This window comes from Phaenicophaeus curvirostris, chromosome 2 (assembly GCF_032191515.1).
Source record: "Phaenicophaeus curvirostris isolate KB17595 chromosome 2, BPBGC_Pcur_1.0, whole genome shotgun sequence".
Lineage (NCBI taxonomy): Eukaryota > Metazoa > Chordata > Aves > Cuculiformes > Cuculidae > Phaenicophaeus > Phaenicophaeus curvirostris.
Genome location: NC_091393.1, coordinates 124,816,733 through 124,838,852, shown reverse-complemented (window position 1 = coordinate 124,838,852; position 22,120 = coordinate 124,816,733). Strand labels below are relative to the sequence as shown.

The 22,120-nt window shown below is 50.4% G+C and overlaps 3 protein-coding genes across 7 annotated transcripts in view; 2 read left to right on the top strand and 1 right to left on the bottom strand.

Moving 5' to 3' along the window:
* The window catches only part of PLA2G7 (phospholipase A2 group VII), a 19,941-nt gene extending 6,195 nt beyond the window's left edge, over positions 1-13,746 (bottom strand). The window contains exons 1-4 of one of the 2 annotated variants that reach the window (XM_069850804.1): positions 13,473-13,746; positions 3,879-4,003; positions 1,093-1,243; positions 523-616 (exon numbers count right to left, since the gene is read on the bottom strand). In XM_069850804.1, coding sequence (XP_069706905.1) covers positions 523-616; positions 1,093-1,243; positions 3,879-4,003; positions 13,473-13,731 — 629 coding nt within the window. In that variant the 5' untranslated portion in view covers positions 13,732-13,746. Of the gene's footprint in view, positions 1-522; positions 617-1,092; positions 1,244-3,878; positions 4,004-4,532; positions 5,000-13,472 lie in introns of those variants that run through there. The other variant, XM_069850805.1, reaches the window with a different exon arrangement.
* IMP3 (IMP U3 small nucleolar ribonucleoprotein 3) lies at positions 6,124-8,724 on the top strand. The gene has a single exon (XM_069850830.1). The coding sequence runs from the start codon at positions 6,168-6,170 to the stop codon at positions 6,726-6,728; it is 561 nt and encodes a 186-aa protein (XP_069706931.1). The 5' UTR covers positions 6,124-6,167; the 3' UTR covers positions 6,729-8,724.
* Positions 6,176-22,120, top strand: ANKRD66 (ankyrin repeat domain 66). 4 transcript variants are annotated; one of them, XM_069850834.1, is made up of 4 exons: positions 6,176-6,221; positions 15,189-15,403; positions 17,189-17,417; positions 21,578-22,120. In XM_069850834.1, exons 2-4 carry the CDS (start codon positions 15,265-15,267, stop codon positions 21,750-21,752), a joined length of 543 nt encoding a protein of 180 aa, XP_069706935.1. In that variant the 5' UTR covers positions 6,176-6,221; positions 15,189-15,264; the 3' UTR covers positions 21,753-22,120. The 4 variants fall into 4 exon arrangements, with proteins under 4 accessions (XP_069706935.1, XP_069706934.1, XP_069706936.1 ...); XM_069850833.1 differs by having other exon boundaries at positions 6,177-6,221; positions 15,158-15,403; XM_069850835.1 differs by lacking the exon at positions 6,176-6,221 and adding an exon at positions 13,709-13,776 and having other exon boundaries at positions 21,583-22,120.

Here is a 22,120-nt window from a genome sequence, read left to right as displayed (position 1 = left end):
AAATACCCTCACCTCTAAAATGGAGGGACTTTTTCCAAGGGCATGGAGTGATAGGCTTTAAATTGGAAGAGGAAAAAGTTAGATTAGACATTAGGAAGAAATTCTCCATGCTGAGGGTGGGGAGGCCCTGGCCCAGGTTGCCCAGGGAAGCTGTGGCTGCCCCATCCCTGGAGGGGTTCAAGGCCAGGTTGGATGGGGCTTGGAGCAGCCTGGTCCAGTGGGAGATGTCCCTGCCCATGGCAGGGGTGGAACTGGATGGGCTTTGAGGTCCCTTCCAACCCAAATCATTCTATGATGGGATGAAAATACAAAGGGAAAACCCAAATAAACAGAACCATCCTGCTTTTATTTACTGCTGTTGATTTCAGTGGAGGCAGACTGATATGCAGCAGCCTGTTCTTCACATCTGTTTCAGCTCCATGGGGATCTCACTCCCCTACTGAAAATCTGTTCAGAACCATCCTTGGAGACTGTTGTCTCCACAGACGACAAAAATAGTTTGTCAACAAACTGCAGAATTACCGAAAAGCTCCAAGTCCATGGGAAAAAATGAGGAGTGGGTATTTCTCTCCTGGCTTAAAAGCAGCATTTGACTTTGCAGGACAGGTCACTGAACCTAGATAAAAATCAAAGCGTATGTCATTATTACTGAAATGAGAGAAAGCATTTGTTCCTGTAGGAGAGATGCCAAGAATCTGGTGAGTACTGATGTCAGAATGGTTATCTGAAGATAAGGTATCAATGTCATCCTTAAAATACAGAAGACGAATATAGATCTGATTCTGAAAATACTTTCTGCTTGGAAGAAAATACTTTTCTTGTCCTCCTACCACCCACAGTCTGCAACGAGACCTGCATATCTCTGGTCTGGGGACAGGCTGAGAGCCCAGAGCCTTCTCTTCTCCAGGCTGAGCAACCCCAACTCTCTCAGCCTGTCCTCGTATGGGAGGTGCTCCAGGCCTCAGATCATCTTTCTAGCCCTCCTCTGGACCCGTTCCAACAGCTCCATCTCCTTCTTATGCTGAGGATTTCAGAACTGGACACAGGACTCCAGATGAGGTAGTCAAGGAATAAAACCAGAACCGGTCTTACCAACATAGTACTGGAAAAGCCTTTCTCCTACCACTCGGTACATATTAAGGAAGTCAGAGAGTCCCTGATAGTACTCTTTATCTGGAATCCACGCTGCCTCTTCATTATCTGTGGCATCACATGATGGATAATACAGGCGCAAGAAGCTTCCCTGGGATCAAGAGAAAAATGAAGATTGATATTTATTTTCATAAGGCAGAGAAAAACTAAAATAGAAACATGTCAAGGGCTTCAGACGCAAGAATGACAGCTCAGGAGAACTGAATCTCACAGGAAAATCACTATTAACCTACACAGGCTTTGATGCCAATCCTATGCCAGTATCTTCGCAGGCTTGCAATCAATTTCAACTAGTTGTTGGCATCCAGATAGAGCTACACATCCCCTGCTCTAGGTTAGCCACTGCCTAATTCAAAATGCTCCATTTAATTAAGCTAATCATTACAAACACTCACTTCCTATTTGCTCCATTTATTTCAGCATCTTGCTGGATCTTTTCTTCCATCCTCCTCACAGTGCCCCCCTTCAGAGAATGGCACGATGATGCAGTTTGATCGCTTTAGCAGGGGTGATTGTGTCCCATTCACCCTTCCAGCTGGGAGCTGGCATTGTTTTTTTGCACCAGTTTGTCCCATGGATCTGTTACTGACCCAATCCAGCTCAATAAACTAGTGGAGAATCATAGAATGGTTTGAGTTGTGAGGGACCATAAAGATCATCTAATTCCACCCCCTCTGTGATGGGCAGGGACACCTCCCACTGGACCAGGCTGCTCTAAGCCCCATCCAGCCTGGCCTTGAACACCTCCAGGGATGGTGCAGTCACCGCTTCTCTGGGCAACCTGGGCCAGAGCCTTCTCACCCTCAGCGTGAAGAAATTTCTCCTTACATCTAGTGTAAATCTTCCCCTCTCCAATTTATAGCCATTAGAAAGGACCTTCCTAGACGTATCTTTTTCCATTGTGTTAGCCAGACAAATTTTACTCTGAGACTGAGCTTCTGGAAGCGTGGTCCAGCAGAGGAGATGCAGGTGGAGGCAGGGCCATGATCTCAACATGGGGATAGTGTTCCGGGCTACTCTGAGCAAAAGGCTGTCTGCACAGCAGAGAAGTACAATACACTGTTCTCCTTCCTAGTCAAGATGTTTAGGAGTCTGTAGTGGTTCACCTTTCTAAACACAAATTTGTTAACCCGTGTTTTATCTCCTCCATTTCTTGCCACTGAGTTGAATCTTCTCTTACTGCCTGCACTCCAGGTCTTCCAGGAAACCATCCAAGCTTCCCACATTCCTGTGGACCCTCAATGCCCTCTCTGCCCCTGTTTTTCCTACGCCGACAGCAGTGTACCAACAACACACCTTCAAGCAGACCTCCTGGCAGATGAACTGGGTGTAATTTGCATTCTTACTTCCTGGTTTGCAAGGGAATTTGCAACACACTACACAAATTTGCTTGCTCCAACTGTACTTTCACTTTAACATGTTAAGTGTAAGGCCAAAAAGAACATAAGTTTTGGAATAAAGCCTGGTTTCTTGAACACCAATTTATCAGTTTCATACACAAGTTCTACAAAAGTCTTGTTTAGTGAACCTTGTTTCTATTTAGCCCGGAGAAGAGAGGCTGAGGGGAGACCTTATCCCTGTCTACAACTGCCTGAAAGGAGGTTGCAGAGAGGTGGGTGTTGGTCTCTTCTCCCAAGTGACAGGCGACAGGACAAGAGGGAATGGCCTCAAGTTGTGCCAAGGAAGGTTCAGATTGGACATCAGGACAACGTTCTCCACTGAAAGTGTTCTCAGGCCCTGGCAGAGGCTGCCCAGAGAGATGGTGGAGTCATCATCCATGGAGGGGTTTAAAAGATGGTCAGATGAAGTGCCTAGGGATATGATTTAGTAGTGGACAGGTACGGTTGGACTCGATGATCTCAAAGGTCTTTTCCAACCTAGGGATTCTATGAATATAAGATTTACTCATCAAACTTAAATCAACCTTCGATACAGAGGCCATTAAGGAAGAAATCATCAGACCTTCATCCATACAGGTGATGATATTAATTTGATCCCAGAATAGCACCAGTGAGCTTCCCCCGGTGACCAATTGTGTCCCAGGAAAGGAAAGAGATTCGTTAGCTATGCCTGAGAGAACTGTAATTAGACAGACTGCTTATCTAAGAAAAACACGCGGGCTGAATGCAAGGAGAAATTCATAGCTTCTTTGTGCTAACACAAAGTAAGCTCAGTAAAGGGCAACACATGAAGAACCACTACACACCGATTCCAAAGTTCTGCTCTACCTGACTAGTATGAGGAGTAAAACCACAGTGCAAATACAGGCATATTCTCACAGGAAAATTAAAAAAAGCAAGAGGGTTTGAAACGGAAACTCATGTGTGAGCTCATTAGGTGGCTGTTTACTGTCCCATCTTCTGGTGGCTTCTCTCACTTACAGAACTGACATCCTGGACTTTTTCAGACATACAATTTTGGGAAGACAACTCCTGCTTTACCCTGCAGCTGAAACGTTACGTATCCTCACCATCCAACCCTGCCAAATCCTGCTGGGATCTTTGTGTTGAGAACAGCTACAGGCACGGAGACTGATATTTCCTGAACTGTGCCCAGTACAGATCCTATGTTAGGACACAGGACTGAAAGTTCAGCTGTGAGCATGAGCTGTGAAACATCCCTGCACACGGACAAAACCTTCTGCTCGATTCACCTGTAAAACTGCAGCATGTTGTTTAGCTAATGTTGTGGCTTAAATTCAAAGGGAGAAGCACTGAGGGCTTTACCTCAACTGCATTTTCTGTCATCAGGTCTGTGCATCCAACCGAGTGCGGCCCCTTTCCTTCAGGGATCCTGTAGAACTTCTCCGTGCTGCTGCTCCCCGTTTCCATGGATGCCTTCACTGACAAATCTGCGGAAAAACACAAAGCACATCAAGAGATCTCCATGATTCACCTACCCTGAAAGACACTCAGTGCATCGAACGACCAGGAGTAGGAAATTCAAGGCTGAGCCAATACAAGAATCTACTTATGAGAATCAGAAACCCCGTGACACCAACCTGACCTGTTAAGGAATTTCCTTGGAGCAGAGTGGCCCGAATCGAAGGATCAGACAACACCACGTGCCAGACAGAAGGGCAGGGAGGACACCTTCGGCTGGGGCCACTGCAGCGGGGAAAACGAGTCTTAAAATAGCGAGTTTCGGAGGCGATGGCTGTTCCCTCCCTGCCAGGCTTCGACTTAAGGCCGAGAGGGAAGTTTCTGCAGTTCCTTGGTAAACAAACCCAGGCTACACATCCTGGGAAGAGAAGGCGCTCACGGAGAAAGGCAGCGCTGCAGCCACTGCGCCAAGAGGAATGATGAAACCCGGATTTGGTCCCCGGAAAGAAAAGGCAGGGCTGTCCCCGCAAGAGAGGCTGTTGGAAGCTCTGCCCATACCTGGGGTGACACCTGCGAGCTGGGCTGTCCCTGGGGATGAGAGGAGCGCAGGGCGGATGCCCTGCATCTCAGCTCAGAGCAGCATCCCCTGCCCCTCGCTCTGCAGCCTCCTCTCCCGGCAGCAGCCACCCGGGAGCCTGCGGGGAGGGATGCCGACCTCTGCGGGGGCGCGGGGTCCGGGCTGCTCTCTCCGGTGAGGGATGCTCTCTCCGGTGAAGGATGCTCTCTCCGGGACAGGACGCTCTTCTTGGGGCTGGGATCCTTTCTCCGAGGAGGGATTCCCTCTTCGGGGCTGGGACCCCTTCTTCGGGGTGGGACTCGGTGTCTGGGATGGGATGCCCTTCCCGGTGAGGGATTCTTTCCGGGAAGGGATGCTCTCCCTTTCCGGGCTGGAGGCTCTCTCCCTCCCTGGATTCCCCCTCTCGGGGCTGGATGCCCTCCCTTGCTAGATTCCCCCCTCTCGGGAGTGGATGCTCTCTCTCTCCCTCTGGACTCCCCTCCCTCGGGAGTGGCTGCCCCTCTCTCCGGCTGCTCTGCCCCCCTGGATCCCTCTCTCTTTGGCTGCTGCCCCCTGGATCCCCCTCTCTCCGGCTCCTCTCTCCCTCTCTCTGGATCTCTCTCCAGCTGCTCTCTCCCCCTCTGGATCCTCCTTTCTCTCGAGGTTCTCTCCCCCTCTCTGGACCCCCCTGTCTCCGGCTGCTCTCTCCCCCTGGATCCCCCTCTCTCTCGACGTTCTCTCCCCCCCGGATCCCTCTCTCTCCGGCTGCTCTTTCCCCCTGGATCCTCCTCTCTCTAGCTGCTCTGTCCCACCCTGGATCCCCCTCTCTCCGGAGGTTCTCTCCCCCTCTCTGGATCCCCCTGTCTCCGGCTGCTCTCTCCCCCTCGCTCTGGCTACTCCCTCCCCCTGGATCCCCCTCTCTCTCGAGGTTCTCTCCCCCCTGGATCCCTCTCTCTCTGGCTGCTCTTTCCCCCTGGATCCCCCTCTCTCCGGCTCCTCTCTCCCTCTCTCTGGATCCCCCTCTCTCTGGCTGCTCTCTCCCCCTGGATCCCCCTCTCTCTCGACGTTCTCTCCCCTCTGGATCCCTCTCTCTCCAGTCTCTCCAGCTGTTCTTTCTCCCTGGATCCCCTTCTCTCTCTCTCTCGGTTCTCGCCCTCTCTGGATCCCCCCCTCTCTCTCAAGGTTCTCTGCCCCCCGGATCCCTCTCTCTCCGGCTGCTCTTTCCCCCTGGATCCCTCTCTCTCCGGCTGCTCTTTCCCTCTGGATCCTCCTCTCTCTGGAGGTTCTCTCCTCCTCTCTGGATCCCCCTCTCTCTGGCTGCTCTTTCCCCCTAGATCCCCCTCTCTGGATCCCCCCCTCCCTCCGGCTCTCTCCCCCTGTATCTCCCTCTCCCTCCCTCTCTCTCCCCCTGGATCCCCCCCTGTATCTCCGGCTCTCTCCCCCTCTATCTCCCTCTCTCTCCCCCGTACCTCCCTCTCCCTCCGGCTCTCTCCCCGCCCCGGCTCCCCCCTCTCTCTCCCCGCCTCTCCCCCCTCCTTTCCGGGCTCCCTCGGAAGCCGCCGGGCGGAGCCTCCTCCTCCTCCTCCTCCTCCTCCTCCTCGTCCTCCTCCTCCCACTCCCCCCGCTCCGCCGCCAAGATGGTTCGGAAGCTCAAGTTCCACGAGCAGAAGCTGCTGCGGCGGCTGGACCTGGTGAGCTGGGAGGCGGCGGGGCCGAGCCTGCGGGAGGTGCGGCTGCTGCGGCGCTTCGGGCTGTCTCGGCGGGAGGAGCTGGTTCGCTACCAGGCCCTGGCGCGGGGGATCCGCGGGCTCGCCCGCCGCCTGCGCGACCTGGGCCCGGGCGGCGAGGCCTTCCGAGCGCGCTGCGCCTCGCGGCTGCTGGCGCGGCTGCGGGCCATGGGGCTGCTGCGGCCCGGGGAGGCCTCCCTGGCGGCCTGCGAGCGCCTCTCGGCCGCCGCCTTCTGCCGCCGCCGCCTGCCCTGCGTGCTGCTGCGGCTCCGCATGGCCCAGGACCTGCGGCACGCGGCCGCCTTCGTGCGCCAGGGCCACGTGCGGGTCGGGCCCGAGGTCGTCACCGACCCCGCGCTCCTCGTGCCCCGCGCGCTCGAGGACTTCGTCACCTGGGTGGACGCCTCCCGCCTGCGCCACAAGGTGCTCGACTACAACCGGGAGCGCGACGACTTCGACCTGGCCGCCTAGCCCCGTGCCGACCGAGCTCGCCCGGGACCCCTCTCGCTCGCTCTCGCTCCCCGTCGCTCCCTCTCGACTGCCGGGGCTCCCTCTCCCCTGCTCTCACCCGCTCTTGCTCAGCCTTGCCTAGGCCTTCCCCACTCTTTCCTGCTCTTCCCCAGGCTTAGCCACTCTTTCTCACTCATGCCTAGGCTTATCCATTCCTTCCCCGCTCTTGCCAAGGCTTCCCCGCTCTTGCCAAGGCTTCCCTACTCTTTCCATTCCTTCCCTATGCTTCCAATTCCTTCCCCGCTCTTTCCAAGGCTTCCCCGCTCTTTCCATTCCTTCCCCGCTCTTTCCATTCCTTCCCTACTCTTTCCATTCCTTCCCTACTCTTTCCAAGGCTTTCCCACTCCTCTTTCCTGCTCTTCCCCAGGTTTATCCACTCTTTCTCGCACTTCCCCAGGCTTTCCCAGTGCTTCCCGCTCTTCCCAAGGCTTTCCCACTCTTTCTAGCTCTTGCTCAGGCTTCTCCACCCTTTCCTGCTCTTGCGCAGGCTTTCCCACTCTTTCTCACTCTTGCCCAGGCTTTTCCATTCATTTCCACTCTTCCTCAGGCTTATCCACTCCTTCCTGCTCTTCCCTAGGCTTTCCCACTCTTCTTTCCTGCTCTTGCTCAGGCTTTCCCACTTCTTCTCGCTCTTTCCCAGGCTTTCCCACTCCTTCCTGCTCTTGCCCAGGCTTATCCGCTCTTTCTCGCTCTTTCTCGCTCTTTCCCAGGCTTTCTTGCTCTTCCCCATTATTCCTAAGCTTTCCCACTCTTTCCCTCACTTGCCAGCGCTTGCCCACTCTCTCCTACTCTTGCTCCCTCGTGCCCGCACTCTCTCTCTCGCTCGCACTTGCTGCCTTGCCCGTGCTGCTCTCGCCCAGTCTCACTCTCGCCTCCCCTGCTCTTGCTCTCGCTTGTCCACTTTTCTCCACCCTTGCTCTCGCTGCCCTCCCAGCTCTGTGCCTTAGGACACGCGTGACAATAAAAACCATAGCGGTGCCATAGCGGATCGCAGAACCATAGAATTGTTCAGTTGGAAAAGACCATTGACCTCATAGACTCTAACCAGACCTACTACTCAACCAGGTCCCTGAACACCTCTTTTTACACATCTTTTAAGCCCCTCCAGGGATGGGGACTCCACCTCCTCCCTGGGCAGCTGCTGCCAGGGCCTGAGAACACTTTCAGTGAAGAAATTATTCGTAATAACTAATCTGAACGTCGCTTGCTCCCTTTTCACTCTACTGGCTCCGTTCATCCACATGGAGAAACGTCCCTTCCGCATCCATCCCTCCAAGAAAACACCTGCTAAGCCAGCTCCATCGGAATTGCATCCCATAAGACACAAGTGCTCCGAAAGGTCTCTGATTGCAGGAGAGGATGTGGTTGAGTAGAAGTGCCTGGCTGCTAATGAAGAGCTGCTGAAGGGGGTCCTAAGCCTGGCCAAGTTTGGGGACTGAGTCTGGCAGCTCTCCTGCTGCTTTTACAAGAAGTTTCCCAAAAAAAACTTCCTTCTTCAGCTGGTGGGGGTGCAGTAACTGGAGGAGCCGCTTCTGGAAGGGTTTTCTCTTGATTCCAAGGACTGCGTTACCAAAGGCTGGGGTTGTTTGGGGTCAGCAGTGAACAAGGAGGCCAACTACTGCAATCCTGGAACTGTAGAAGTTTGAGGCCAAAAATGGAATTAAAAAAAGGAAAGTTATTTTCATGTGAAGTCATAAAGGGGAGTTTGATCCTCCGGGTTCAGTATCCTTGTTGTGTCGGGTTCCAGCTGACAATCAGGCATCATTTATGGAGCTGGATCCAACTGGGGAGGCATTGGAGCAAAAGATCTCCTAACCATAACTGCGGATTGGGGGGGACCTTTGGGATTCACCACGGGAACTGAACAAAAATCGGTACCTGAGGGGAGCCTCAGGCTTTCTAGGACTGTTGGGAACCTTATTCCCCTTTGAAATAAAGAGCAGAAAAGCAAAACAAAGTCAGTTTCTTTTTATGTTACTGAAGAAGCGTGTATGCTATTTTATGATGTAGTTTCTCTAAAGATTCCTTCTGATTTTTAAACACTCCAGTAAGCCCTGGTTGTCATCTTATTTATTAAAAAAAAAAAAAAAGTTTTGCAACTTCTTTTATGTAACTTTTATGTAATCTTTTTTTTTTTTTTGATGGCTACAAGGCTATGACTAAGTTAAAAGTGCTTTTGGCTAGAAAAGCTTTCTGCCTGTTACTAGGGCTACAAAAAGATTTGGCAGTAGGTTTTGAGTGGGGCTGTGGCTGCCCATCCCAAGTCCAAAGGGCTGGGATTCAAGGCAGCTGCTGTTCTGGGGCTGGATGCTTTCGTGTGGCTTTGCGGAACAGGAAAGGTGTTTGGGTGAGGGGTGCTTGGGGGTTACTGGGTCAGGACCAGAAACTGTCATCAAATATTAGGACTGGTTTATAAAATGCAGACTAAATGTTAAAATTCCTACCAGTCTCCTAAGCCAAATGCATTAAGCAGAGCATTAAATTTAAAGCAGTAATAGATATGATTCTATATTAAGAAAAGGACACAAAGGAGATGGGTAACCCTCTCTGCTTGCCCTGTGAACTACTGCTCTTTATACTTCAATTTATTTCAGTAAAACATCACCTCTAACACTTCAAAAACCTTTTTCTCAAGGCGAGCACCTTGTCTATGGCAAGAAATACAGAAAGAAATACAAATTGAAGCGATATTTTGCACCCGAAGCGTGACTTTTCTTAAACATCTTTCAGGCTTTCATCCAGAAAAGTAAAATCATTCATTGGGAAACTCAGAAGGTGCCTAATTCAGGTAAAGATGCTGCATTTGCTCTGCTTTACTCTTTTTGGGGAATTAAAATTTTTAACAGCACAGTGACGTGCCCTGTACAAGGCATTTTACTCCTCAGATGGTTGATTGCTGCTATGCCCAGATTGTCCAGCTCTCAAAGAAAGAGCAGCAAAGGAAATCGTGAGCCTCAAGCCCTGTAGCTGCTGTAGTTTACATTGTAGAATCATAAAATGGTTTGGGTTGGAAGGGACCTTAAAGCCCATCCAGTTCCAAGCCCCCTGCCGTGGGGAGGGACACCTCCCACAAGATCATCCACCTATTCCTTTTGTCCTATACCAACTTTTCATTCATCTGGGCACTTGCAGCAGCAGAAGAGAAACGAACCACAAACCCGTGGGCTGTTAACTGAAGCCATGGCAATGGTAGCAAATTAATTTCCATGTGGATGCTGTGGGATAACAGAATCCATCACCCCTGCTCTACTCCTGCAGTACTGGAAATCAAATCCTTATGTGCTAGAAAAGCACATAACGCATCACGTTGTGTCTTTATATGTCTGTGTGTGTTTTAACTGTGGAAGCCTGTGGCCCCGCTGGTTTTCCAGTAGCTGAGATCTGAGATGTGCGTCCTTCTAAGTTTCTAACGGCTGGAGTCCACACATGATGTGGGACCACTTCAAGTGCGATAAACAGTCTTGATCCGAAAATGGAAGTTGCATCTGATAGCAGCACGCCCACGTTCCTGCTCGTGATCGCAATCGGGCAGATGGTGGCTTCCTCGTGCTTAGTGGTGTTTTGCCTTTGGCTCATGATCTGAGTTTGTTTGCCAGAGTTGACATCCTGTGGCTGGGTGGTTCCTGCAGTGGCTCCGGAGCCGGGATTGAAAGAGCGCAGGAAGCAGCTCCGACAGCCTTTCCTGGCACTTGGATAAACACGGAGGCTTTTTTTTAAATCCCAAGCCTGGATCCAACATAAGTAGAAATCTGCACTGGCTTCCATGGGTCTGTGCAAGCTGGCAGGAGGAGATGACCTGGCATTGTGCTTTTCTCTCCTGGGTGTGCATCCCTGGAGGTGTTCCAGGCCAGGCTGGATGGGGCTTGGAGCAGCCTGATCCAGTGGGAGGTGTCCCTGCCCATGGCAGGGGTGGGACTGGATGTTCTTTAAGTTCCCTTCCATCCCAGCCCATTCTGTGATTCTAGGATGGGGTCATGGGTGTCACTGTGCGGCTTCCCAGCACCTTCTGAAGTGGGTTTGCTTTTCCTCGAGCTGCTCGGCATCTCCATGAAGCTTGTGGGAAGTTACTGGTGGAGGAGGACAGAGGATGGCCGAGCTGCTGTCAGAGTGAATTATCCCAGTGCCTGATAAAACCTGGTCTCTGCCACCTCCACGAGTGTCTGTCCCAGCAGCTGGGGGCTGGTGGAGAACCAGCTTCTCCAGGGAGGAGGAAGGGGAGCTGGGGGGCTCCAGCAGTGCAAACAGTGAGCAGTTCCTGTGCAGGAGCTCTCTCTTGGATAGTGAGCAGCGTTCAGAGAGCTTTATCAGGTCCTATGCGTGTTTCCCATCCCCCCACCTTCTTTTTTTTTTTCTCTTCTGTTTTTCCCCCCGACCTTGGCTTGTCCTTCATTTGAAGGCTGCCTAAGCGGGGGAGCTGAGCTTGGGGAATGTGCAGGAGGTGAAGGAAAGAGCCCTTCACACTGATGCCTTTTGTGTTGCAGGCTGTAAATGGCTGAGGCTGTCACTGAAATGCAAATGTGTACTTTTCCACTGATTGGAGCCGCTTTTTCCCAGTAAACAAGAATGCTGCTTGTTTTAAAGGCTGCTTCCCTGTGACCTCTTGGCGTGGCTTGTGACAGAGGTGTTGCTGACCTCGAGAACTCAGTGACAGCTCGTCAGGGTGAGCACAGGTGGCACCCAGGGCTGGGGGAGGATGTACAACCCCTCGCTGGGATAGGGTACGAAAACTGAGAGGTTGCCTAGAGAAGTTGTGGCTGCCCCATCCCTGGAGGTGTTCAGGGCCAGGTTGGATGGGGCTTGGAGCCCCTGATCCAGTGGGAGGTGTCCCTGCCCATGGCAGGGGTGGCACTGGATGGGCTTTGAGGTCCCTTCCAACACAAACCATTCTATGATCTGGGTGATTACCAGCTTTTTGAGTGATGCTCCTGCATCCCTGGTTAGGCCAGGGCCTCCCAGTCACATCTTGGGGCACTTTCATACGCTCATCTTGGTAACACTCCCCAGTGAGATATTCCCCAGCAGATGGAGGTTTCGCTGTCTCCTTCTTGAGCGCTAAACACTTTGTTTTAAGTAACATCCCCTGCCAAATTTGGCACTGGACATCAAACTAAAGAGCCGGCTCGCATCACCAGTGCATGGGGTCGCCTTAGTTCCTACACCATATATCAAAACATATCAGCATTCGCTGGGGCTGGAGGGAAAAGCACTCCTAAGTGTTGTGACAGCATTTACTTGAGAGCCCCCGTTCTGGTTCCTGCTCTTAAATGCTCCGTTTTATGCGGTGAAGCAACTCTTCTCGCTCTTTGCTTGCAGCTTTGGGTCTGAAGCAGGATCTGGGTGGTGGGAAGATCTGTCTGCTGTGAAGCTGGGACTTGGGGATACCAGGTGGAAGTAACAGGCAGCAGCTTTGGAGTCAGCAGGAGGAGGCACTTGGGTTCAGTCTTCCCATAAACCATGGAACTTATGGATCCAAGGGCTAAATCCAAGCGTACCTCCCTCAGCAGGAATGTCCCCTCTCACTTCTCTGCCAGCACAACTCCACTGCAGAGAGGTCCCACTACCACTAATATTAGCTGTTTCAAAGCGATAAAGCGTTTTACTTTGAGCAGGCAGAGGAAAGGGGAAGGCTGAGCACTAAAACCAGCCAAAGATTGAGGTCTGAGCATCTCTGGTTTCCTCCTAGAGCTGCCCGTTAGAGGCTCCTGCACGTCCCCAGCAGGAATAAGCCACAACAGCTTCTCGGCTGCTGTAAATCATGTCAGCAGGGTTGGTAAGTGCAAGTCTGAATGGCATTGCTGCCCTCAGTTCCTCCCCGGAGGAGCCACCACCTGCTGCTCCTGGAGAGGCTCAGATGGTTGTGTCACAGGGTAAAGTGCAGGCAGGCTCTCTCTGACTTACGTTACCGTCCACCACCACCTCACCTATATCTGAGCTCATCAGGCTTAAAACACACCGGGAGGAGCCACATCCTAAACCCACCATCTCTCTCCCCACCAGCTCAAACATCAGCCAGGGCGCAGGGTCCCGCGCAGGCGTCCGGATGGTTGGTTTGGGGGGAGATAAATGCTGTGCTGGCAGAGCACCCAGAACCTCCTGCCCTGCATCCCTGCCAGCCTCCCAGAAGAAATTAGGTCAGGAAGGGCTGCTGGAGGTCGCTTAGTCCAAACCCCTGCTCAAAGCAGGGTGCGCGCGGAGCTGCAGGTTTAATCAGCGCACTGATGTGGGGTTTAATTACTCCTGCTGTGGTTTTTTTCCTCCGCTTCCAACTAGTCAGAGTTTCCCCTGCTTCAGCCTGGGGCTGCTGCTTCCCGCGCTCACACCGCGCACGTACGCTTCAGGGAAGGGGTTAGTTTTCCCTGCAGGAAAACTCGATTCACTTTTTCTCCGAGTGCTGGCCGTACGCACAGCAAGGAAGGGACGCAAATGCCGTATCCCCTCCTGCAGCTTCCCCAGAGCAACCCCCCCTTCAAGGACACACAGGCATTTGGGGCCAGATACGGGGCTGAAAAGGAGGAGGCAGAGGAGCGTGAGCCTTCGAGCAGGGTGCGAGACCCCCTTGGGAACACGCTTTGAGCTGAAACCGAGGAGCAGACGCACTGCCAAGCCGCACAGAAACCACCCAGCTCCGTGAAATCCCACTCGCGCCAACGTCGCTCGTCCCAGACTCCTTTTCCCAGCTTTAGCGGTGCCTGCTGCTCCACGTACCTGGTGTGTGGTGTGCCGGCTGCCTTCCACTCCCGTCCCACTGGCTGGAGGAGCAGGGGGGACTCCTGGGCCACCCAGAGCCCTTTGGAGCCAAGCGAGAGGCAGCTGATCCTGCAGCGGGACGACGTCTCTCTCGCAGGCAGCTGTGGGCTCTCCCCGAAGGGGAGGGACCAAACTTTGCCTTAGTTTTCAGATGGGGCAATCTTTCTGGAAGAGATCTTCCTCGAGCCTGGAAAACAAGTTTCCGGCATGGAGCCATTCCCAAAAAGCGCTGCACGCTCCAGAGGATCCCGTGGCTCCTTAGGTGCTGGGCTGTGCCTGTGTATGGCAAGGACACGTTTATATACGCGCTTGTTTGCATGTGGCTGTGAGTTTCTGGCTTTCCTTGTGGCGCTGCCGTAGGTCTGGGTCAAGCCCCGGGATCCCCGTGTTGGTAAACGCCGCAGTCTGGGTTGCAACATCCCCCCGAGGAGCTGCAACACGGCTGGGCAAGGAGGGGAGACCTTTGGCTCAAGGTCCCTCTACAGAATCATAGAATGGTTTGGGTTGGAAGAGACCTTAAAGATCATATAATCCCAATCCCCCTGCCATGGGCAGGGACACCTCCCATGGGATCAGGCTGCTCCAAGCCCCATCCAACCTGGCCTTGAACCCCTCCAGGGATGGGGCAGCCACAGCTTCCCTGGGAAACCTGGGCCAGGGGCTCACCACCCTCAGTGAAGAATTTCCTCCTAATGTTTAGAAATCCAAATCTTTTCCTCTAGCCTTATGAGAAGGGGATAACAACCCCTTGAGGAAGCTGGTCCCACTCCTGGAGCAGTTTAAGGTGGATCAAGCGCAGGTCCCTACTGTTGGGGCAGTTCCCTGCATCCCCCATCCCCTGCCTTTCTACAGCCCTGGCGTTTGCCTGCTCTGTAAAGCTGAACCTGGGGAATTAACCCTAAACCCAGCACCAATAATGAAAGATTAGTTTTCTGAGAGATCAATAGCTTGATCCAGCTGATGTCACAGCCATATGAGCTTCAAGGCTTGATAGGATGCATTGGGAGAGGCTGCCCAGGGAGGTGGTGGAGCGGTGTTCCAGCTGTCTTTCGCTCCTGTCCCACTGGCTGAAGGAGCAGGATGGATTCTTCGTGGAGTCCCGCTCCGGAGATGTTTAAAGCCAGGCAGATGAGGTGCTCAGGGATCTCGTTTAGTAGCAGACAGGTATGTTTGGATTTGATGATCTCAAAGGTCTTTTCCAATCAAGCAGTTCTATGGTTCTATGAAACCGTGGCTAGGGAGACGAGATTTTTAAGCAGCATGCCATAGCTTGATTATTGACATCAAAGAAGATCAGGAGATCTTCTTTTTTCAGTACAAAAAAAAAAAGCTGCCAATAACATTATCTGGAGCGCTGGGGAGGGAGGAGCCGGTTTCCACGGTCCGTAAGCACCAACAGATCCGTGGCAAATGTTTTCCCTCAGCTGGCTGTTGGCTAGCAACATCCTTGAAAAATGCAGTGTGGTTTTGTCTCCTTCATATAAAGGACTGCACTTTCCATTACTGTAAATTAAACATCACCATTTTCTGTGATCACTGGTTTGAAGAAAAATTACTGATTTTTTTCTTCCTCTCACTTCTTTTTCTTTTTTTTTTGATAAATCCTTTCTTTTTCCACAGTGCATGTCTCATTTTTAATCCAGATGCTGCTTAATCTGTTAAAATTGCCCTTAGGAGAATCTGATACATCAGTGAACACCCACTAAAGGACCATCACCCTTTTACCAGGCGCCTTTCTGAAGCGTGCGGCATGACAGAGCTCCATGAAGCGGTGGCTTTGGGGGACTACGACCTGGTGGAAGAGATTTTGAGAACAGGGCGCTGTGACCCCAATCACAAGGATGTCGACTGGCATGACAGGACCCCGCTGCACTGGGCTGCTGCAAAAGGTAAGGGCACCCCGTGCTCTGTCACAGCAGTGGTAGTGTCGTAAAAGGTGATGCTGATTGTAATTATGTCTTGCTAGGAAAGCAATTAATGCTGGTGATAGTCACAGCTCATACCCGATCCTTTTGTCCTTAATCATAGAATTGTAGAATCATGGAATGGTTTGAGTTGGAATGGACCTTAAAGCCCACCCAGTCCCACCCCTGCCATGGGCAGGGACACCTCCCACTGGATCAGGGGCTCCAAGCCCCATCCAACCTGGCCTTGAACCCCTCCAGGGATGGGGCAGCCACAGCTTCCCTGGGCAACCTGGGTCAGGGCCTCCCCACCCTCAGCGTGAAGAAATTCCTCCTTATGTTTAGTCTGACTCTGCCCCTCTCCAGTTTATACCCATTGCCCCTCATCCTATCACTACAACCATTTGTAAAAGACAAAGAGAAAAATACCAATTTAAATCAGAATTTGCCTGCAAGATAATTGATGTATTTACCTTCAAAGTGATTTTTTAGCATTTCTTCTGTCATGAAAATTTACATGATATGTACATTTAGTGTGTTTGCTTGGCCCCCACGTTACTTTTCTAAGAGGTGGCTTCATGCAGTGCAGATGAATCGTTTCTCATGTGCACCTGCACAAATTAGGAGGAGGTCAAACCCACTGTGTTTATACCAGGTGTTTACCAAACCCAAGGGAACAAGATAATTACAGTGTGGTTTACATTCATAGAATTCATAGAATGGTTTGGGTTGGAAGGGCCCTCAAAGAACATCCAGTTCCACCTCCTGCCATGGGCAGGGACACCTCCCTCTGGATCAGGGGCTCCAAGCCCCATCCAGCCTGGCCTTGAACCCCTCCAGGGATGCACATGCAGGACTTCTCTGGGAATTTCCCTCCCTTTATCCCACCAGACTGAATGAAGAACGCAGGACTTGAGTTATTTGCAGCTCCCGTTTGGTCCTTCACCATCAGAAATGTCTGTTAAAGTCAAATATCCCTTTGCAGCCCAGAAAATTAATGCAACAATATACAGTGCGTAACTGTACACAGTGTAAACAGGGAAACTGGACCTGTTCTCCTTTGTGGTAGAGCCCTTGCTACACATTGAGGTGTCACAACATCACATCTGTCTTTGCTCAGAAATCAAACATGTGATTTGCTGGTTTACACTTGACACCGTGTTTTACTTTTGCCCTGATGGATTAATACTCAGGCAGCAGTAAATGAAACTGAGGTGTTAAGAAAATGATAATGAGAGACTTGTATGGCCTAGGTGCCATTGGGAGCGCTCTGGCTCACTCAATTGCACTGTGAAGTGGGGTAGAAATAGCTTTTTTTGCTTCTTTAAACAATTCCACATGCTAGAAAAGTATGGAAGTGAATGAAAACAAAAAATCCATTGTTTCAGCAAAGCTGATCACAGGTTTTCCATTTTTTTATGCTTAAATTTTATTTTATATTGAATTATAAACCAAAATAAAACAGCTAAGTAGTCAATAAGCAATTAGTCAATGATTAATTGAGATGTACTGTTTAGAAATCAGTAGAAAGCTTTTTGATGTTGTTTTTGTTGGAAAATGCTTCTAGAAGCAGTCTAATTCAGAAAAAAATCTGTGTTTTCTAATGAGTATCATTTATTTGATAAAACAAATGACCAGGTCATGGGTAAAATCCATCATTACACGACTGAGGGAGTTATGCTCAGCCGTGTGTCACCGTCTTCTGCATCCTGAAGGTACAAAGTCTAATGCAGGTGCATTTTCTCTCCCTGTTTTGCTGCCCAACGCAAGGGCAATCAGAGCTGGTGAAGCTCCTCGTGGATCATGGTGCCCGGCACTGCCTGCGGAGCGATGTGGGCTGGACCCCGGCTCACTTTGCTGCCGAGTCGGGGAGACTGGGGGTGCTTCGGACCCTTCATTCCCTGCACGCTGCCATGGACGCCACCGACCTCTTTGGCGACACTCCCAAGAGGCTTGCGGAGATCTACGGTCACCAAGACTGCACCAGGTTCTTAGAAACGTGAGTATAGAATTATAGAATCATAGAATCATAGAATCAACAGGTTGGAAGAGACCCACCGGATCATCGAGTCCAACCATTCCCATCAATCACTAAACCATGTTCCTCAGCACCTCGTCCACCCGTGCCTTAAACACCTCCAGGAAAAGTGACTCAACCTCCTCCCTGGGCAGCCTCTGCCAGTGCCCAGTGACCCTTTCTGTGAAAATTTTTTTCCTAATGTTCAGCCTGAACCTCCCCTGGTGGAGCTTGAGGCCGTTCCCTCTCGTCCAGTCCCCTGTCACTTGAGTAGCGGTGGCTGGTCCCGCTGCAGCGGCCGATAAGGCTCCAGCAATGAAAATGAAGTTGACTGATTGCTATATGAAGAACCAGAACAAATAGGAATGTGTTACTTATCTTTCCACCTAAAGCCCATTAATGCCGTCAAGCACGAGTAGTAGAGAAGCAAATATGGGTCTTTGTCACGGAGAAGCCTTTGGGAAGACATTCTTCATTTATTCCACTGCCTGCTGTGGTTTGCCTTGATAGGTTTTCAAAATTGTTACCACATCGTGTTGTTTTTATAGAGATATCACAGAGCCGTTATTAAGCAATGGAAATGAAAGCAAGAACTAACGAGCATTAACCCTTTAGGGTTTAGCATGGATTCTTCTATAGACACATACCCAACTCAAAGGCTCCAGCTTGCAAATTCAACAAAAGAGCTGCCAGGTTCAAAATCAGGCCTGGTGGCTTGGCAAATGTCTGAGATGGCCAGTCCCTACCAAATACCACCTCTCATTTATCCACATAAACCTTTCTGTAGGTCCCGTTGTCCTTTTGCTGTACTCCTACAGCTTGTTGGTTCCTGCTGAAATGCTCCATGGCCACCTTTAATCTTGACATCACATCGGTGTCCTTCCATAGGGAGAGACACCCAAAGTGTGCAAAATCCCCCTGTACAGAGCCCAGAAGACTTTCTAGGGGAGCCGTATGTTCCTGTTTCTAAGCTCTGGCTGTTGTGGGAGCTGGTGGGATTTCTCTTGCTCACCCCACATCCAGGACACTTCACAGCTAAGGCCTGCCTGTTTGTGGAGCTAAGGAGCGACACAGAAGAATCAACTCTTATTGCCCTTAGACCTTCAGTATAAAGACATTTAAACACCAAGCAGTTGATACCTAAGCTTTGCCAATTAACCCTAGCTGGGATAAACTCAGGTTTGCCAGTTCTGTGAGAATGGATTACTTTCTTCCAGAGGAAGGTTTTCTCTTTATATTCTTCTCAGTTCTTGGCTTGCTTGGTTTCTGTATCAGAACAGGTAAATATTGTCTTGCTGAGAGAGTGAAAGGCTTGGTGCCATCAATTAATCATTTATAGTAATCGCTTACCTATTCAATGCTGTTGGTTTTGCACTAAATCCTGCTTATCGAGTCCTGCCAAGTCTGTAGCATTCACGGTGTTCCTGGCTGTGCAGCAGAGGTGACGCAGGGGTGAGGGAATCACCTGGGTGATGCCAACAGGCTATGCTTGGAGGCACAGCTTGGAGATGACTGATAGGATGATTGACAAGATAATTAACACCCCAGTCTGAGCCATGTAGGCAACAGCCTAGGGCAACTCATGTGGCTGGTGGAGGGTTTTCTGAGGTGAATGACTAATTCAAGGTGGAAAACTTGTCTTTCAGAGCCACATGCTTGCCTGACTCAGCCTGCAACTATGTGGCTCAGCTAGGAGCAGCCTGGGATGACTTAATCACCAGGAAGATGCCTTCAATTCCCATGCCTTGGTGAGACCGCTCCTCGAATCCTGTGTTCAGTTCTGGCCCCTCACCACAAGAAGGATGTTGAGGCTCTGGAGCGAGTCCAGAGAAGAGCAACAAAGCTGGTGAGGGGGCTGGAGAACAGGCCTTATGAGGAACGGCTGAGAGAGCTGGGGGTGTTTAGCCTGGAGAAGAGGAGGCTGAGGGGAGACCTCATTGCTCTCTACAACTCCCTGAAAGGAGGTTGTGGAGAGGAGGGAGCTGGGCTCTTCTCCCAAGTGACAGGGGACAGGACGAGAGGGAATGGCCTCAAGCTCCGCCAGGGGAGGTTCAGGCTGGACATTAGGAAAAAATTTTTCATGGAAAGAGTCATTGGTCCCTGGCAGAGGCTGCCCAGGGAGGGGGTTGAGTCACCTTCCCTGGAGGGGTTTAAGGAACGGGTGGATGAGGTGCTGAGGGACATGGTTTAGTGATTGATGGGAATGGTTGGACTCGATGATCCTGTGGGTCTCTTCCAACCTGGTGATTCTATGATTCTATGATTTTATAAGATTTGTGAAGCCTCTATCATCACCTCATTACAATAACACAACCTGTGGGCAGCCAAGAGTTCATCACCAGAGCTCAGGAACCATTCTTTTCCAGCCCAACCATTATAATTTACAGCCACACTGGACTCCTTTTCCTTACAATCATAAAATAGTTTACGTTGGAAGGAACCTTAAAGATCACCCAGTTCCACCCCCTGTCATGGGCAGGGACACCTCCCAGTGGACCAGGCTGCTCAGAGCCCCATCCAACCTGGCCTTGAACACCTACTTCATGAGACCCTTCATGAAATAGCTTCACCTCCTCCTGTCAGCAAACCTAGAATTAACTAGGAGGAATAGCTGGCATTTGTAGTATAACCACGATTACCTTCTGGTCATTCAGAGGGTCCCAGAGGGAATGTCTGTGATCAGGCAGCTCAGTGGCTCTGGAAGGAGCTGGGCAGTATTGACGTTCGCTGCAGACAGAAAGGGAAGCATGTAACGGGATAGGTGTGCCCTCTGCCCACAGTGCTTGTGGCCTTGGTATGTAAATATGAGGAGTATTTTGTTACAGAGCAACACTATCAATTTTGAATATTTTCCTGTCATGCAAAAATAGAGAAAAGCCGGGTTTTAAAAGAACAATCTGAGGGGTTGTGCCAGAAGCAGGTCTGACAGACCCAAATCCTTCTTAAACCTCAGTTCAGCTCCCTCTGGCACCACCATGGTCCTTGCATGCTCTTTCTGACCCCAGGTACACCTGCCTGCCTGGGCTGAGTGACCTCTCTGTGCTGGGGACTGTTTGCATTGGCGTGGAAATATCACATCCATCGGCATGCAAATATTCTTAACATGGAAATATTAGGAATATTCTGCTACACAGTAACCGTACCGCTCGTCAGAGTTTGCATGGACGTGCAAAGAATGGGAAGCAGCCTTCAAAACCAGCTGCTTCCGAGTAACAAACATTTAATTTACATCAGATTTTTTTACATGAGAAGAGCTTTACCCTGGATGCTGTGAGAGCTGCTGAGAGTGGCATTGAGGTGACACAGAGATGAGCTCCTGCTGCCAGCCTCTCCATAAAGTGCCAGGCACTAAAACTGCTCCAGAGGTTCCTGCTATTTAAGCCCAGGGCATATACACATCTGTTTATTCACACACATATATATGCATATATATATACATATGTTTGTGTGCATTGTGCTCATGGCAGGGGGTGGAACTGGATGGGCTTTAAGGTCTCTTTGAAATCATGGAGATGATAGCTTGAAAAACAGAGCTAAAAACCCAGCAACAAGAGGAGAGCTGTGAATGGTTTGCATATGGAGATACTGGGAAAGCTGAACCTTTTACAGTAACGGTTTCCCATGCAAAATTTGAACCTCTGCAGCACAGCTTTATTTCTATGACATTGCTTAATTGAAATTAGTGCTTGAAACAGAAATGGAGATGAATTGTCAAGTTCAGTTTTGGATTTGAATTTAAAGTTTAGCAAAATTTCAGGGCTGAATTGGATGCAGATAAGATAATTTCAGAGTTTAAAAGGTTGTCTATAAAAAATAACTGTGTACAAATCCTCCTAAATTCCAGTCATCTTCAGATCTGATTTTCTGGGTGCTTTTTATGGTTAAAATTTTGATTCTAATGGTACAAGACTCAACGTAGATGCTTACCAGAATTTTCCCACTTCAGCCCAGCCGTCAATGAGTACCTGGTCACTTGGGGTGATGAATGTTGGTGGATTTGGGATGAGCCTTAGTGTTTTCTCATACATTGCTGGCAAGTGTTTTGACCATAAGAATACACGATCCCCTCGTCCTGTCGATGAATGGTGGTGTGACTGTGCCGGGCTCAGTATCTGAAGATGCACTCTTGCTTTCTTCCCTAGAGCAGAGGTGGAGAGCAGAAACTATCGCAAGACAGCTGCAATGAAAGGAATCCCCTTAGACCAGAGAGATGAAGACTGGGAAATCAAGAAAGAAGAGCTGGAGAGAAACCCACCATATTCTTGGGGGAACTACATATCCTCTGCTCCGAAAAATCAAAAACACTCAGGGAAATAATATTTTTTTCCTGTCTATTTGATGCCACTGACATCTCACAATGTAGAGCAAAGACACTGGCAGATCTCAGATACATCTCCAGGGGGAAATGTGGCTTGACAGGAGAAGCAGATGGCCATAAGAACACGTCTTTGTGACACGCTATACGTACTGTCATTAACAGGGAACAGGTAGAAGTGCTTCCATCTGTCTGTGTGTCTGCATGAATCGCATTGCCAATAGCAGAAAACTGCTGGAGGTGTTTAAAAGCGCTGATACTCTAAGTCACCGGAATGTATAGATTTACAGAAATGACAGCAATGACACATATTTTCTGAAAGGGAATTAGTTTTGCTTCTAAGTGATTAATAAATGTATCTGGGACTGTG